General features: G+C 35.8%; 1 protein-coding gene across 4 annotated transcripts in view; it reads right to left on the bottom strand.

The window, feature by feature from the left end:
* The window catches only part of LRBA (LPS responsive beige-like anchor protein), a 377,228-nt gene that overhangs the window by 49,920 nt on the left and 308,801 nt on the right, over window positions 1-18,507 (bottom strand). For all 4 annotated transcript variants that reach the window (XM_021393535.1, XM_021393537.1, XM_021393538.1 and 1 more), the window contains one exon: window positions 7,148-7,315. In XM_021393535.1, the coding sequence (XP_021249210.1) occupies window positions 7,148-7,315 (168 nt within the window). The remainder of the gene's footprint in view (window positions 1-7,147; window positions 7,316-18,507) is intronic.

Below are 18,507 nucleotides of genomic sequence, written 5' to 3' on the forward strand. Positions count from 1 at the left end.
AAAATGCAGTGTTTAACTGAGTCTTGATTTTTGAACACTGCTTTTGTGCAAATATGACTAATACAATACAGTTTGGTAAATAAACACACCATTCACAGACACAATGTGAATTCAGGAGCAGGATGCACTAAACTACAATGAGAAAATACAAGAAAAACACTCCAAACAAAAGTTGTTTGTTTCCCAACTGCAGCACAAGATATTGATTAGACTTCACAAAGAACCTGCAAACAATCAAAGCATGATGGTGACAAAAATAATGAAATGTTTGTGGAGTGTTTGGCTCCATGCTTGATTCAAGGCTAAATGACTTAGTGCATGATAACTGCACTAGTATATTTAATTATTTCTATGTACGGTAGAAAAAAAAAACAAAAAGAGAAAAAAGAGGAAAAAAAAGCATTCTGTTCAAAAGTTACTTTTGAAATACGAACAACACTTTTTTCCATCCCTTGTTTACCTTTTGTATTACTTGTTCTTTTTTAATGGTGGCCAACAAATACGTCAACTATCTAAGACTGACCAGTCAGGCACAAGTGAAAATGTAAAAAGCCCAGGGAATCTCAAGGCCTTTCTGGCTCTGATAGATCCACAAGACAGGTCAAGCAGGAAGAGTTGAGGGAACTGACTGCACTGAAAATTTCTATACATTTAATTTCAATCATAGGCTGAGAAAAAAAAGTACTCAGAGCTGAAGAACTAATTTACATGAGTTTACCTCTTTCCATAAATTGTTAATACTTCTAGTAAAAGCAGTTGTTTCATTCTTATTTTCTGTGATCCTTATACGTCAGACATCTCAGACCTACTTCAGTTAACTCTAAAATATCACCCCTTTCCTTTTTGAAAAAAGCAGGAGCATCAAATAAAATTAGAATCTATTCTGTAATGAAGAGAATGCTCAGGTCAAATGTTTTTCTGAACTGAAACCTAACAATATTTTTCTATCTTTTCCTAGGCACTGCAGTAAATACATAAGCTAAGACAAAGGGCAATAAAACCCCATTTGTCATGTCAAACTATGGGCTAATGGAATCAAAGAAGTGCCACACCTCCCAGTTATCACAGTAAACACTTGATTATATTCAGTTTGCCTGTTTACTCAAACACCACAGATAGGTAACAGTGTGAGCTGAGATGTAACAATTCATGGGAAAATGACATGAACTGGTGGCAGTAATGACACTCCTGTTATTTTCATATTCCTTTTTTTTTCTTTTTTTTTTTACCAGAAGAAAACATTCATTTTTTCATAGGAGAATCCTAGTCAGTGTCCAAAAATCCTGACAAGCTGATTTCATGCAATAGGGGCAAATGCTCACCCACAACACCAACTCAGGCTCTGTCTTTACTACACAATTATTCTCCATCTTCCACCAGAGGAGATCAGGGTTTGCTTGCAGTTGATGAGTTCACCTCTCTGTAGTCATTAAGTCACTATGCTTTCTTCAAATATATTCTTCTTAACTCTGGTTGCATATGACATTTTAATACTGATTTTTCAATTAGAATTAGACCACATCTTAACATTTATTTGGCTTCTCATGCTGTTCCTCAGTTGCACAACATCAAGCATACCATCTGTGCAACACACTTCTGGCCAGAGATGATTCAAAGATTGTTTCAACAATAGTTTGATTTTTGCCTGCATGAATTTGTTACTTACTGAATTAAACACATTTCAATTTACTGCTCTGTGACAGTGTTTTCTAATCACTTTCTCCTACTTTTTAAAACTCATCACAGCCACAACAAAGACTGTTCCCCAACCTGCTAAAACCAGACTGATCATTTTCCCATTTAGTAAATGTTAACTATGCTATAAATACAAATTGTGTTTATACTTTGTGAAAGATTCACTGCTGTCAGAGTTCTCCAGCTGAGTTAGAGCTGAAATATGCTATTAACTCCCACCATGAACACAGCTGAAAGAGAGGCCAAAAATGCTTTCTCTGGGATAAGATATCAGATCTGCTACTGCTGTCATGAAACTGGGGTCATGTAAACTAAACATCCTTGTAACTCCTTTTGGAAAGCACAGAAGTCTCTCAAATTGTAAATATTTAAAAATAAAATTAGACTTATAAGAGATAGGTCTAAGATGCATAAAACTTACCCAAAGATGTTAATCTAGGGCAACATTTAAAAGCTATTACCCATAAAATAATTTATGCCATATGCTTTAAAACAGAAAATAAAAGAATTATTTCCTCTCCTTACATAATCAGAAGTGGCACATTCAAATAAAGTACCAAATGCTATGTCCAAGCTGATTCTTCACAGAAAGAAATTTTTGAAACTCCTCAGTTCATATGGAAATAAAATATCAGTGGTACAAAGAAAGGTGCCGACAGAATGGAGAAAGCTGTGCTTCCTAATGTTAAACAGACTACACAAATCCACTAAAACGGAATCTTCTCTGCAAAGGAGAGAAAACTGAATCATCTATGGCTAAATGCAAATCACTTTTTAATGAACGTATGTGGGATATTAATTGGATGGGACTTACCCTCACCTTTTTCCAACTATTATTGCTAATTCTAAAATCATCAGTCATCCTTAATTACTGCCTACAATTATCATGTCAAATGATATTCTAAAAATTATTCAAAGAATATGGCCGGATGCTTTTTTGTAAGTATGGTTCAAAACTGAGGGGCTCCTGCAGTAAACTGACATATATTCCAAGTAATATTTTGCGTTCCGGCTATTGACTTTATCTCTTTTCTTTAAGCTTATGCAGTATTTATGCTAGCCACATAGGAGTAGAGAAGTGGACTTCCAAATTCATGACAATCCTCTCTTACTGTGTCAGAGATGTAACAATTTCTATTCTTCTGACTGAGGAAGTAATAGAATACAAATCAGTCCAAGATACAAATTATTTTTTATGGATTGTACTTCACCCTTTCATCAGTTGCTCGTCTGGATGGCAAAGAACTACTTCTGTTTTTTTTTTTTTTTTTTTTTTTTTTTTTTTTTTTTTTTTTTTTTTTTTTGTTAAACTCTTGGACAGCTGTTTCAAAAAAGAACAGAATTTGTGATAAGAAGGTGCTGCAAATTCTCTCCAGAACTGCTGGATTTATCTGTGGTGCTGTGATTACTTGCCTCTTCCATACAAGCAACAAAAAATAAAACCTTCCACAGCAAATCTTATGATAGTAAGTTCCACAGACCAAAATGGGGTTTTCAAGACAGACTCAACAGAAGGTAGTAATATAGCATACCTCTGCTGGCAAGTACCAAATTTTCCACTGGAAAGAGATGTGATATTTACTGCTTGTCACCTACCACCAAGTTCCCTCTGCACTTGAAACTTCTTTCAGTAGGATGCACAAATACAAGAATCAGAGTCAATGCTGCTAAAATTGCTAGAGGGAAAAAAGAAGAGGATGAAGGAATGGTCTCTGTAGAGACGACTTATGCACAGACATGCCAGCAGATGTACTGGATCTCTTGCCTTCCTTCTCCTGGCTGTAGTTCCCTTCCCCCACTTTCTCTGACTCACACCCTCCTCTCTTGATCTGCTCCCCTCCTCCTAAGATTCGCCTTTGAATTATGCAAGCTTTGCGCTCCCCGGGGTTTATCTGCCAAAAGGTAGCGTGCGGCCCATGGTTTGCATTTTAGTTTAAAATTTTTGATTATAGCAGTCAGATCCCTTCAAAATACTTTACATCTTTTATTCCCATAAGCAGAAAGAATGGCAGGAAAAAAATTGTTTGCAGCAGTATGAGGGGATGTAAAGTTCTACATTTTCAGTTGAAAAAAAAAAAGTAAGTTGGAATATGGTTTTAATCAAGTAGTTTTCCTTCCTAGACGAGTGCTTCCTTCTTGTAATATATATAACCTGACTGCCTATAAAAATAAAGGTGCCAGTTGGAGCCATTTAGGAGACCTAAGGAAATTCTGCATTAACCTGAACTCCTCCACTCCTCAGTTCCTTCCTCTATTATTGTGTGTGGCCTCTCCTGATGAGTTAAGGTCACCGATATCCATACATTTATCTGCAAAAATACTTCAGAAACACACACATCATAGGCATCTCATTACTGATGTGGTCCAGGCTTGTTAGTGTATATTCTCAAAGATCATCTTAGTGCAGAAACTGCCATGGTTTAAACACATGCTATTATTTTCCACATACTACCTAAGCCTTGGTAACTTGCAGCTCTCAGAGTACACAGAAGAGTCTCCTTGTTTTAAATGTGCAAAGAAAAAATATATATTCCACTACAGCTTTCAAGATCTAAAGTACAAAACCTTGAACTTTATCACAAGAAGAAAGCTGAAAGCACCTTTTCCAAAACCCAGAAATCTAGAATAAAATTTCTGGTCTAATACTTGCTTAATAAACAAATAGTAAATCCGTGGTGTCATGCCTGCCTAAAAATGCTATTAATTGTCCAGATCAGAAATTCATTTGGCTTCTAACCAGGAATTTGGTGGAGAAAAGAAGAAATATTTTCTGGCTAGCTGACTGAAGGAGAAAAATAAATGCTGATTGAAACTGCTCAGCAGTACCGAATGTTAGCGTATGTCCTCTGGGAGATGGATTAGTAAGCAGGAAGAAGGTGAGGCTGTCAAAGGTGCATGATAAATTCATTTAGCACATATATATAGAATGATTATGCACATAGATATACACACAAGCAGATTTTTTTATTACTTTCATCTTTACTCACAAGTAAAAACAGAATAACTCACCATTGGTGATGACACTCATTAAATCTCTTTGCAGGGTTATCAATATCATCCCAGAACTGATCATATATACCAGTTCAAATTGCATATACACGTGTATATAATACAAAAATATGCTGTCACAAAATACATCCTTCCTACAAGTAGGAAGGGATACTTTACTAAACAGGAATCTTTTTTCTGTTGGAATATTCTTGAACCTGCTATAAAAATAAAGCTGAAATTACTAAATAAAAATATTCTATTGGATCAATCTTCAAGTAATTCAGAATAAAAATATTATAGATAACATTCGTTCTACTGCCTGCATTTATCAGTATGTATTTTTTACACCATTGGTAGTGTTTCATATTCTCCTGCTGTTAACCTATTCCATTATTATGAACTTAACATCACTGCTTTTCTCTCTCTCCTGTTTTCATTTTCATACACCACTCAGTTTAGGATGTATAGAACAAACCAAAAATAAGAAATGGCATAGTGACACACAATTAAAAAGATGACTTGAAAACTCAAAAGACTTGCTAGCAAAATATGTTAATGAATTTACAGAAGTACAAAATGCATCTCTAACTGAGATTGCCCACACTTCCAGATGGATTTGTGACTTCCTTGGTCTTAAATTACATTTTTTCAGGCTATGGCACATGTAGAACAGATCATAATGAAATTGATTAGAGAGCTTTCTCAAAACAATTCAAAACTACATGAAATGTGTGTCTGGAAACCTGCTCTTTTGATCAGTATTATACCAATTTTTAGCTTCGTCATTTCATAATCTTATAATGAGAAATTATTTTTATGCTTCCACTAGCAATATGCATTGACTACTTGGGAAGTCAGTTATTGTGAGAGAGAATTTCACACAATACTCAGTCTATTTTTGAGTTCACACATAAACTTAGCACTTTGAGAGTCTAATAGATAGCATTATGTGATAAGAGTGTCTCCTTGACAGCATAAAAGGAAATAGTGATAAACATTATCAATTAAATGAAAAAATGACAAGGCGAACAGTATCATGTAATACCCATGGGTCAACAACTGTTTCAAATCTGGCTAATACAATTTTCCTTAAAAGCCAAGAATTCCAGTAAGTTTTTCTTAGCTCAGGTGAATGCAGTGATATGCAAAGTCTGATATGCAATAGCTCAAAAATGAACCAAGATGAAGTCTGCAGACTGACTGTAACCCAAATAACACCAACATCCAGCCCCAACTTTTGCTACTTAAGCCAGTTCTTGTGTACCTCTACATGCTTTCTGTGCCCCCAAACCTTTCCACTGCACCCACCTGCCAGTTACAACCCACGCTGATGCTATGACATGAATTTCCCTACAGAGGCTGTCAAGGTGCCCCAACAGCCAGATAGCTGGTAGGTACAGAAAAAAGGTATAACTGAAAATAATAATTGCTTACTTCACAGATCTTCTTTCAACAACCAAGAAATGGTGAAAAATTAGAATTCTGCAGCATACTTTAAGCTTAATATTTGTAAACAGAAATATCATTCTTTTTTAAAATCTGTTTTCAGATACATTTACTGCTAGTATACATCTAGCCACACTTTTAAAGAAATTAAGGCATTAATGCAATGTTAATGGCATTCATATCATAATGTTCTCAGTGACTCAGAATATCTTACTGCAAAGTATCAATTACATTTATAATTATACAGTTAATATAATTAATATAATTAATATAATTACCGTTGTCCATTGCCTGAACACTTATAAGTAAAGTGGCTTTTAATTATCTTCCTCATCTCTCTTTTTTTTCTTTTGGAAAACAGCTGTTTAGGTGGAGGAGGAAGGGGTTCTAAAGACCACAATAACATTAATACATTTTATCAAATGGAATTTTTTAAATAGTGCTGAGACTGAGTAAAAGACACATTTTTTCCAATGTGAAAATATTTAGTTTTGCTTATGAAAAATACAGGAAAAGTTAGTAATAATTTGATAGCAAACCAAATAAAAACTATGGAAGCGACAAAGCTACAGAGTGCTTGATTTGTACTCCATATGCAGGATTGCATTAGAAGACAATTGTTAAAACTGTGAAAGTTAACAATTAACACTTTGCACTAACAAAAGAGCAAACCAAATCAAGATTGCCCATAGCCTTTTTCCATTAAGATCACGTTATTAGTGAACAAAATGACTGCGTTCACAGCAAGTGAAGCAGTCTTTGAACATTTATCTTCATGCTGGTGTGCTGAATCTAGGTGCACAAAGTTTAAGAACAACTTGCTTGCTTGCTCTATAGTTTTGCATGCTGTGATGAGTGTTTCAGGCACCTTGCATTTGACTGGCTTGTAATCAAATCACTAGAGAAAGCAAGGATTTGAACATTCAGCAGCAGACCTAAAACGTAGTCTTTACACTTTCGACAGTGCAATGTTTAATAAATAATTTTGATTTCTGCATTTGAAATAAAAACTTACCTCTCTCAATACAGGATCTGTTATTGAACTTAAATTAACAGCTCCTTCGTACGTCAAATAGTAGAATACATTCAGGGATCTGGCAGCCTCTGGCCCTTGCTGTTTGTAGCCAAAAATCAGATCAATCCACTGGTGAAGCTGGCAGGAAACAAACTCACTTTCTAATGCCTGTAAAAAAAAACACACACAAAATATATAAACTTGAGCTTGACAGACAATCAGCATTTCTTAATAGGAGAAGTATATTTCAAATAGTATACGAAGTTATCTTAAATCTTGTTACAAAATTGACAACAGCATTCCAGAAATTATAGCAAAACCCATATATATATATACAGGCCCTGTGATGGATAGGTCTGCCGACTAACTCTACTCCCCCCGACCATAAGACCTTGCTGTTTACACTACAGTAGTGGGAATAAGAATAAAAGCAGTCTGTAAGAAGCATTTCTGCATTTACAGACAGCGAGAGTGTATTTTTATGAACTCTCAAGATGAAATTATGTTTTTCTATGCGTGATCTGCACAAGGACTAATAACAGCATGGTAATCTGATTGTGACAGATAGACAGAAGACTGATAGATTTGAAGAAACTGAACTAACTAGGTGTGTTAGGGTCCAAAATATTTACGTGATGGGATAGCAGCCTCATATTACTTTTATGCACTTCTTGTATATTTCCTTTATACAAGTCTACACAGAAACAGGAGCACTATGCTGAATGATCAAGCCACTTTCCTGAAGATGTTATCCAGTTACAATCTAATCCTCAAGACAAAAGCACCCAAACAGTAATGAATCTCTCCATAATGGTATTAGACATAGCACAAATATATTAAAAAATAATTTAAAAGTAATTGTAATCTAAAGAGTTAATGTGTATAGGTTAAATCACTAGCAGGACTCGTTTTATCTATTTTACACTGAGGATTCAATATTTTTCTTATTTTAGAGTAGATGAACAACCTAACTAAATCGGATATTCTCTTCATCTAAAGAAACTAACAGCATTTTCCTTGTAAAGGAAATTCCTAATTTTGAGCAGAGTAAGTTAAAATTAATCGGAAAACCAAGGAAATCACTCTGCAAGTTGCACAGAGAAATGATGGGTTGGTTTCATTAACTGATGCCTGAAAACAACATTTAAATTGACACATAAAAACAGCAATTGTCTTAATTTGTGTGGTGCACACCACACAAAAGCCCTAAATATGTTCAAATTAGAGTAAGCTGCTTGATTGTCACTGCAGTCTTGTGTCATATTAATGCATGACAAACATTAAACCATACACTTAAATGGCAATTTATATCATTTAAATGTTTACTGCCACGTCAGATCATCACTCATTTAAATGTGACTTTCTGACAGCTAATTTCAGTTAATTTTCCTCAATTCACTTAATTAGAACTTTCAATCAAGAAAAGACCTGTACATATCTCCTACATCATATCATTCTTTTTTTATTATTATTTTTATTAGGATTCCCAGCTATGGAATTGCTGAAAGCATTCTTTAAAATGAATTAATACAAAGTGTATTATCTCTTTGGTTGATCACATGGAAAAATCCTGTAACATCGGATTGCTTAGACAGGATTTTTTCATCTTTACTTATTTGTCTTTTTTTTTTTTTAATTAAAAAAAAGTTTAGACAAAGACACACAATTAAAACTATAAAAAAACACAAGCAGGCCAATTAAAAATTAATGATTTCAAAATTGTTTAATAAGATAAAACCGGTCAGGAGTCTCATGAGTGTCTGTAATACTACAATGTGCAGCCATAAAATTCTACAGCGCTCAGCAAATGACAATGATAGAAATTAATTTTCTTGCTATCTTGCAAAAAAATAATAATATTAACCCTAGAACATACTTACTGTTATTTAATGTCAGGAAAAAAAAACAGCTTTAAGGGTTTGTGACTTTTCTTATTATGTATGGTTGTATGTGCAGAGGTTGTTCCTTTTTCCTTCTCTTCAAAAGCTAGACTTGTAATGGGTCATATTTTGCTCACAAAGCACATGAATAACTGAAGGAATATCATTCAGATATATGAGTGATAATCTGAGACTCCTCAGATTAAGAGATATCTAAATCTGACTTTTAAAAAAGCAAAACTGAAATACACTCTGCCTTTTCATGGGATAATTGGTAGATATTCTGAACGTACTTCTCTTTTTGAAGTTTAAAATTAATTTACACTTGAAATCTGTAGAGATTCAAAAATAGACAATTCTCATTAATTTTGTTTTTCCATATTAGGCCATTTTAGATCATTTTCCTCATTTGCCAAATCGCAGTCACAAAGGCTCAACAAAAAATGACTACAGTCAACAACAATACCCAGGGCCCTGAACAACAGACCAAATATAGCACACAAATTCAGACGATAAATAAGCCTGGCTGTCATTTCAGGTTCATAGTTAAGCTCTTGGTTGCAGGGAGGTGCTTATGCTGTGATACCATACACAGAGGAACAATAGTTAACAGGCTGTACACCAATTATAAAATAAAGCAGATTTTCAAGGAAAACAACTCAATGGACTGGTGTGCGATGCACTTCACAGCCAGGCTTGAATATACTATTTACACTAGGTACCACTTAAAAACCATCCAAAAAGTGAAGAAGTTCCAATGTGCATGAATATCAAGTGCTAAAAAGGAGTTCTTTAAAAACTTACTATTGTTAGCATTTGCTTCTTGTGAAACTAAATCAAGGGTACAGAATGCTAAGCATTTAGGATTACTTAAGCATCTAGGACAGACAGTGCTCATTAAGGCTCAAGTTAAATACGGCATATAGCTATGGGATATGAGCATCCTTCCCTTGCTGCTCCTAACACTCCCTGATCAACTGCTATACCAAGCACTCTCACCACAGGCTGAGTGCATCATTTACACCCAGTTGAGTGCTTGTGGTAAAATGTGTAAAACAAGAAAATCCTCTAAAATGTCCAGCCTCACACAGTAATATTCAGCCCAACTGAGTCATTGTAAAATAAATCAGTGACTAATCCCCAGTTGTTAAGGAGCAAATAAGACCATGAAAAGACTGTCATGTGAAGCCCCACACAAATTGTCAATGTTGTCCACAGGGACTCATATTAACTTTGACAAACTGTCTTGGGGGCTGATATCTGTTTCTTTAATAAGATGTATTAGGCAGAGACTAAAACATGTGAGATAGGCTAAAATGTAAAGTATACAGATATCAAACACAAACGCCTATTAGTAATTAGTAAATAGAGTTCAATTTCTCCATCCCCAAGGTAGAAACACTTGAGAAATAACAAATTGAAGCTTTGATCTTAACAGGAAATGTTTGTTTATTCACAAATATTATTCACCGATACAATCTGAGTGTAATCAAAATTGTTTCTTCAAGAATTACTCTGATATGCATTGATTTGTGTGCATCCTTTTATGTCCTGAAAGGCAACAGAAATTTTAAAAAACCTAGCACATTAGAAAAGACTTTCCTTTTTTTTTTTTTTTTAATTTTTTTTTTTTTTTTTTTTTTGAAATATTAATAGTCTGACCACTTATCGTGATCTAATTCCACAACCAGTGTTATAACTTTGGATTTGGATCGTGACTTGTATTTGTTAAGTAACTACCATGGGCTTTTACCCCTCTACTTTTCTTTGGCTTTTAATTCAGTATGCCTATAAGGACCTAGAATATATGAAATTATGTTTACTGAAAATTAATACATACTTGAGAATGAGATGCTCGTATGTTGTAATCAGGTGAAAGTACTAAGTGTATTTCTTTTCACTAGCACAGGAATTTATCCAAAATCAAGCTATTCGAAAATGTAAGACTACAGGCTTACTTGCTTTATTCCTGTGCTGATTAAAGCACACATGCAACACTTCAAGAGACAGAAAAGAACTCCTGCCTATACAAAATGAGATTTATGTAGTTAAAATCAAAGTAGAAACTTTTTAAAAGACAGCAAAACTGTTTCTCAAGGGATAATTTTTCTATTCAATTTTTAAAAAATATCCTGGAATGTACTACATGGGCAGGCAAGAAATGACAAATCTCAAGTACAAATAATTGCCTGTTATCTCAAAGAGGCTAAATATTCGAATTCCTCTTTGATGTGAGGAATTTCCTTTGAAACACTTGCAATAATGGACACTTTAACAACAACAAAAAAAACCTTTACATTTGAAAATCATTATTGTATGAACAGAAAAGTACGAATTAAGATTTCACACATTTTTAGCACAAACACAACTTTGATACAAAAAATACTCTTCTAGAGCACAGCGAAGCACCCACATATGTGAAGTATCAAGCAATTATTTTTGTCTCATTAAGTATGTATTCTTGTTAGCTCTGTGCACATACATTTGAAAAAAGAATTAAAAAAACCAAACCAAACAACCGAATTATGTTTGCATGTGCAGGCTTTCAGACACTAGCTGGTAATACTGCCTTAACATTGATATATGACCTTTCTAAGTTACAATGAAGAAAGCTGTTTTTTTCAGCCTAATTAGAACTGTTTCAAATTTTTCTGCTAAATATATGATAGAAAGTCCTTTCAACTTATTTTTTTTATTATTATTCTAGAGTTTCTTTCCATGTCAACTTTGTTCCAATCAAAATATGTTTTGAATTAAATGATTTTGATTCAATATGTGGATCACATTTCACTTCTAAGATTTAAAGTCCAAAAAGGAAAAGTTTAGGCTTTTCAAACAAAGTAAAAGCAGCCACTTTGCGGAAAGCTATTCACATTTACCAAGACTGACAAATTGTTTGTGTGCACCATTAGGTCTAGTTTCTGCAATAGCTGCCAGATTTCCTGTCCTCCTAATAACGTATTAACCCTTGAAGTGCGGGCTTTATCTTTTGAGTTTTCTCAGTAACCACCAATATTTAAAAGCAAGTTATCAAAATGTACTTACATCAGAAACACTAGTTGATCTCTTGAATGTACAGATGAGATTTTATAAAGTACTAAATGCTATTACAAAGATACTAAACTCCAGTCTGCCTTGAAGATATCAGGAGGAGGAGAAGGAAGAGAAGAGCAGATATACTAAAGATAAAACTCAGTTTTGCATAAGTTAATGCAAATTTCAAAAGAATAAAACACATAAAACTTTTTACATTTGTTGGTTTCTAACTTGCCAGTACATAGCTGTGTCCAAGCAGAATGCTACAACCACACCAGATGATATAAAGTTTTATTTACTGTATTTTACAATTTTTATCTAAAAAAAAAAAAAAAAAACAAAACATTTCAGACAGGGAGTAATTATTTTACAGCTTAAGTTACACAGACAATCTCATTTCCCTTAAACTCTTGTTCCCCTTAGTTAAAAATGCTGCCCAGAAGTGCATTGCCAATGTATTCGTCATTACCATTATAGCCAAAATTAGCATTTTACTTTATTTCTCTACTCAGTCACCATGATAAAGAAGAAAAAGAACTCTAGATAATATAATCTTAAGAAATAGGTTTAACTCATGTTTTACACAAGAAGACTGACCTTATGGAACAAAGGCTATCGATAATGTGAGACCTCTGCAAGATAAACTTATTTTTCTGTCACTTTTCTGCGTTTATCAATAAGGTACCAAGCAATGCAAATGAAGAATTTTTCTATAACAGTATAACTTAATGAAACACAATTTTGTGCTGAGATATATTTGTGCATAAGAAACATGTAAAAAAAGAAAAATACTTTGCAATCTAATAATTCAAGACCCACTTGAATTTATGTAACTATTACCAAAACAAGGGTGAGTTAGTATAGTGTTTAACTAAAAATTCTGAATACTTCTTTTGGTAATTTTTATATTCAGTCCACAACTGTTATTTTCTAGTTTAAAATGGACAAGCCAGACAGCTGTTATGTATTTTATAAAATGGAAGTTAAATTTCCTTTGAAATTCAGCTTTAATCTCAACTTGAAATGTCTATAACTGGGTGTGGGATTAAAAATTTAGGTGAATATGAAAACTTGCCTTGAAACATTCTTAGCTGTTCTTACTATAAAGGGCAGTGATCATCCTTAAAAAATATTTCTTAGAATATGCAACAGGCTAAGCATACCCACATAATCTGCTAGCCTGAGAGCAATATTTTAAGGCAAAATTGCTACAATTTACCATGAACAGTACACAGATAAATTGACCAAATACTGCATTTTTATTGTTAAGTTTCAAAGTTTAGACATCTAACTCCAGGTATCAACAATGAAAATGTTTACACTGATGTTTAATTTGTGAGCAACTTCATGGCCCTCATAACAGAACAACTTGGAAGGGCAAAGAGGAGCATCCTACCTTGCTTGCAGGATGTCTTACATTATTCCTTGTAAGATTACGGTTATTAGAACATTTGGAAAACCTAAATTAAAAACAAGACTCAAAATGTGGGATTATAACGTAAGGAAAATGAAAGTAGGCTAAAGAAAGCCCACATGGGTGCCAACATACAGCCCCGAAAAGGGGCATGAAGCTCCCTCCTCCCTGAATTTCAGCAACTCCTTTCAGTTCCTCCAGCACTTGCTCGCATGAAGCCTGACAGCCTGGATCTGGAACCTATTACCCATGGAAGCACAGACTGTTAACCACACAGCTGACAGTTGGCTCAGTCAAATTAGTTTAAATGAAGTTTTGTATTAAAAAAAAAAAAAATCCCACAAGATACGACTGCATTTCACAGTGCTGTGTTGGGCACTGACAGAGCTGACTGAGCAGGCAGCATGGCTGCGCCATCAGGTTAGCACAGCAAGTTGCCAAGCTAACACATCATTTCTCTCAGGTCAGTGCAGGTATACTGCTTCCAACACTTTGGCTAACTCACCTACCCCTAACCAGGGGAGTTCTGCATGGCATTTCCTTGTGCCTTGTAACCATCATCACAGGTGCTTTCAAATGTAAAGTATTAGCCTAAGACAAACTGAAAGGCAAGAGCAGCACACACTTTTGTAAGTGCATTTATCGTGGTAATTAGAGATTCACCTTCTAAAGTTACAGATTCCTTCTCGTTATAAGAGAGCTGCAAAACGCACACTACAAAACATTAAACCATGCAAAATTTGCTTGCCTTTGGGTTGAACAAGTCTGTTCTTTCATAGAAGATAGAATCAGACCAAACTCTGAAATTCAGAAAACTGTGTGGCTAGAGTACGATTATAAAGTGTTGGAGTTTTAGCCTACTTTTTCTAAATGAATACATTACTTGCATAACTGTTAAGAAACATACAGCAAATCTTACTGAATGCAGCAAAGGTCATACAGTTACAGAAAATGTCTGAAACATCAACTGAACTCACACAATTGAAATGTAGAAAAGATCTGTGCGAGCACAGACAAAACTACATTTGAAAGAGCTTCCATGTTAAGCATTAGGCTGTGCGCTACAGGTTTTGATCCCATTTTTAATCCTGATATTATAGTTTAGGCTTACAAAACAGTCTGATTAACAGCAGCACAATACACTTCACACTGAGAGATGCTGGTGATTTCTTAGCATGTATTTTGCACCTAAAAGTGCTCATACATTTTTCCCTTCTTATTTACTCTGTAATCCCTAGAAGTCAACTGTTGCTTTACTTCTGTACTCTGTTTCAACAGCTTGGAGCATTTATACTGTGCTTTGATGTGTCAGTTGTATATGCAATTTGCAAGGACTGTGATGATCAACAAGTATTAATATGCATGTAAGAAGAGACAGAAATGGTTGCAAACACATGGTCTTCAGATCACTGCAAATAGTACAAGCAAACATCTTAGAAGAGTTGTACAGGCTAATCTAATTTGTCTTTGAAGCCGGTTCTGGGAAAAAATGTTCTAGAGAAATTTATTTAAGATTAGGAAATAGCATGACAAAAGGTCAAGGAATTTAAAATTCAAAACACAATTTAGATGCAAGTCAGGCAGACAAACCATTTCAATCTTGTCATCTGACTTGTCTGCTAATTCACAGAATAGGAAGTGTTCAAGAGCTTTTGGAGAACAGATTGTGATGTCATTTAGGGTACCATATCTGAATTAATCAGTTACAAAAACAGGAAACAACACTATTTCATCATGTGACACAAATGTGTAGCCCACTCTTGAGCTAACACACATATAAGCATGGGTTTTTCTCCCTTGCAGTAATTATCAACAGTCAAATCCTGATCTTTTATAAAGACATTCTGTGGTTGCTTCTGATGACAACATAAGGTATGTTTGGCAAAGCCACTGCACTCTTTGGCATTAAACTGGAGTGACACAGCAGAAATATTACTTAACAATGACAGAGAAAGAAAGAATTTTTGCATTAAAGACGTTATCCAGTTTGAGAGTCTACAGTTCTCAAAGTTTTTCTACTCTTCAAAAACATATTTTTAAGCACAAGAAATAAAAGATGAAGAACTGTTGGAAGGACTGGCTCCTCACTTCTCTCTCCACACTATAGCTTCTACATTTAGCATGTAGGAAAAAATCAGATCTGTGGAAGGCACTACTTGGAAAATGACATGCTCTTCGCAAACTTGCCCAAACACAGCAGCTTCTCATTTAACATCCTGTTCTGGCAAATCTGCTAAGTAAGCTACCAAGAAGCCTGGATCCAGACAAGCCAGTGTTCAAGGGCAGTTCACCTTCTTCTGTCAAATCCCCTAATGCAAGCACTTCCACAGCCTTCTGATTAAGTAGGATCCTGTCCCACTCTCGACTGTGAGCCATGCCCTGTCCCAGCAAATCCCCTCAGCTGCCACCTACTCCCAGGGAGTAGTTTCTCTACTGCTGGAATTTGTACTAGAACAAAGAGCTCCTAAGGGTCAGGTTCAAAGCTTGAAAGAAGTTGAACTGAAAATTGATCATATCTGTAAAATACTTCTTACATTTTCCTTCATTAGGAAATGTGAAGTCTCACTTTTTAAATCCTAAATTCATCATGCATTGCATGTTGAGTTTCAGTCAGTTTTACACACAATGCTTTCCTGTGGCTAGTTTAATTTCTTCTAGATTATATTCCCTTCCCTCACCTACACTTCTTCAAATTTTCACCAAGACAGCTGTACACAAAAAGACTAGTGATATATTGAGTACACTGAGCACGCACAGGAAATCAAGGTGTAAACACCTCCGAGTGCAATAGACATTCTGTAGCCAGTCAGGAGTAAACTTTTCATAGCCTTTATATTACTCTGCCATGAACCATATTAGTGGAAAGGGAGTAGGAGATGAATACCATTAACATTTGGAGGCTATATGCTGAAAAAACATGTGGTAAGTTATTAACATTTTAATGAATTAATTCTTTCAAGCTATAAGCTACATGAGATGTTAGAAAAACCTACAATTTTCCCTTGCATTAATATGGTTTTTCTTCACAGATGTTAGCTTACAGAAATATAATACTAAAATAAAACTATATTGCAATGAAACAGTGTATAACTCCTATCTTCCGATTAATTTTCTAGTTCAGAGGTTGAAGTCCCAGAGATAGGTCTAGCCTTTTGTCTTTACATGGCAAGCCATAGAAGAACTGATCTACAGCACTGCTTTCCAGTGAGGAAAAAGATACAAGTGTAAAAATAAAACCAAAACCAAACCAAGCCAAAACAAAACAAACAGAAAACAAACAAGCAAACACCACCACAATGTTTTGTAAGTATTAACAGCCAAATTACAAGGTTTTAATCAACTAACATTCTAATAAAACTACTTATTCTGACTCTGGGTAACACTCATGCATGATTATTTTAAAATAACCCCACACACCTCCAGCATGCAAACTTTATTAGCCAGAGTAAGATAAGCTTAAGGATAACATTAATTCCTCATCTTAAAGTCAGTGCTGCTCAGAACCGCGACAGAGTGATCCTACCCAGGGAAGCTGAAGGCCCCCCTAGTTCCCCAGGATTATAACTATACCATACAGTTATTGCAGGTGTTTTAGATACCTGGTCAAATACCTGTAATATAAGTCCACATATAACATATAGGCAGAGCCTAAGAAAAATTAGCAGTTTTCAAAAAGTATGCTTGTTTGTTCAATTCTACTCTTTTTATTTGCATAACTTCTTCTTTTTCTTTTTTCCTTCCTTTTGAATGCAAAATGGCAAAGAAATCTTGTAATATTTTTGAGGAAAAAAGAAAAGAAGATGTGTTCCGCTTGCAACTGGTCTGATTCAGAGCTCTGCTATGTGGAGACAGGACTGGGGTCGGCAGGAGCACTGATGAGAAGTCAGCCTACAGCTGGGGCCCATCCAGGGCAGGCTGCTCACACACCCACAGCCCACGTAGGGCTGGTGTGGGGAAATCCACGCAAGATTTCCGTGAGAAAAAGAAGGCCTATTTCTGCACATTTGGCAAAGCATTTGTGTTCCAGGGGAGCAGCAGCAGTTACACAAATTCACCAACCCAGACTTGCATCTAGGCAAGCAAAAGGCCAGCAGGCAAGCAGGGTTTGTGGGCACGAAGGAGCGCAGCAGGAGCTGTGGGGGGCCCAGCCTGGCCCGCTGGGAGAAGCCCTGCTAATGAGGCTCAAGTGCCCAATGGGGCCCTCCCAGCCGTGCCACCCCGTGCACAGGGTGATCGGAATAAATGGCCGTGGTAATTAACTCCGATTTGAAACCATCTTACTGGAAAGGGAGGCGAGGAGCTGTGCAGATGATGGGCTTCTGGTAGAAAAAGGAAGCTTTCCTTTACTCTCGTGTTTGTATGCGTTAAAAGAGCTCTTCCTTTCAAATACGTATTTGGTGGCACTAATGAAAAGCAACTTTCATTCAAGGGCCTTCCCATTCATTTTGAAAGGAGGAGAAAATAAAGGCTTCAAAGTAGAACTAATTTACTTCGTCCAGCCCCCATTTTGGTGTGCCTGTAGGGTTGCATTATCCCTAGAGCACATCATCGGCAATAAGAAAACCAGGCTTTAGAATGACTTTTTCATAGGAAGTTTAAACATTTTCGTTTGGTTTGGAATGTGCAGTAGGTTTTTTAATGGCAGATGTTCAGGCCTTCATTCAGAAACGCCGCCTGCGGCCTCCCCGTTCTATGCCCACTGCCACATGCTGCCAGCCCGGCGGCAGTGTTTCCCTCCGGTGGTGGGAGCCATGCAATCAAGCCAGCAGTGCCCGCCTGCCGCTGGGAGCAGGACTGGCAGCAGGACTGGCAGCCTCCACTGCCTGCAGGCAGCTACACTCACTGCACACTTCCTTTGCCATCTTGCCACTTTATTTTACAAAGCAGAATTACAAAGAGCAAGGGTATTACTACCTGCTGTTTTACAAGCAATCAACAATTCATTCTACCAGTGTTGTCCCTTACCTGCTGAGCACACGCTTTAAAAAAGTTCCACTAGCTGCCCAGTAACAACTACAGTATGGTAGCAG

Source organism: Numida meleagris, chromosome 4 (genome assembly GCF_002078875.1).
Source record: "Numida meleagris isolate 19003 breed g44 Domestic line chromosome 4, NumMel1.0, whole genome shotgun sequence".
NCBI lineage: Eukaryota > Metazoa > Chordata > Aves > Galliformes > Numididae > Numida > Numida meleagris.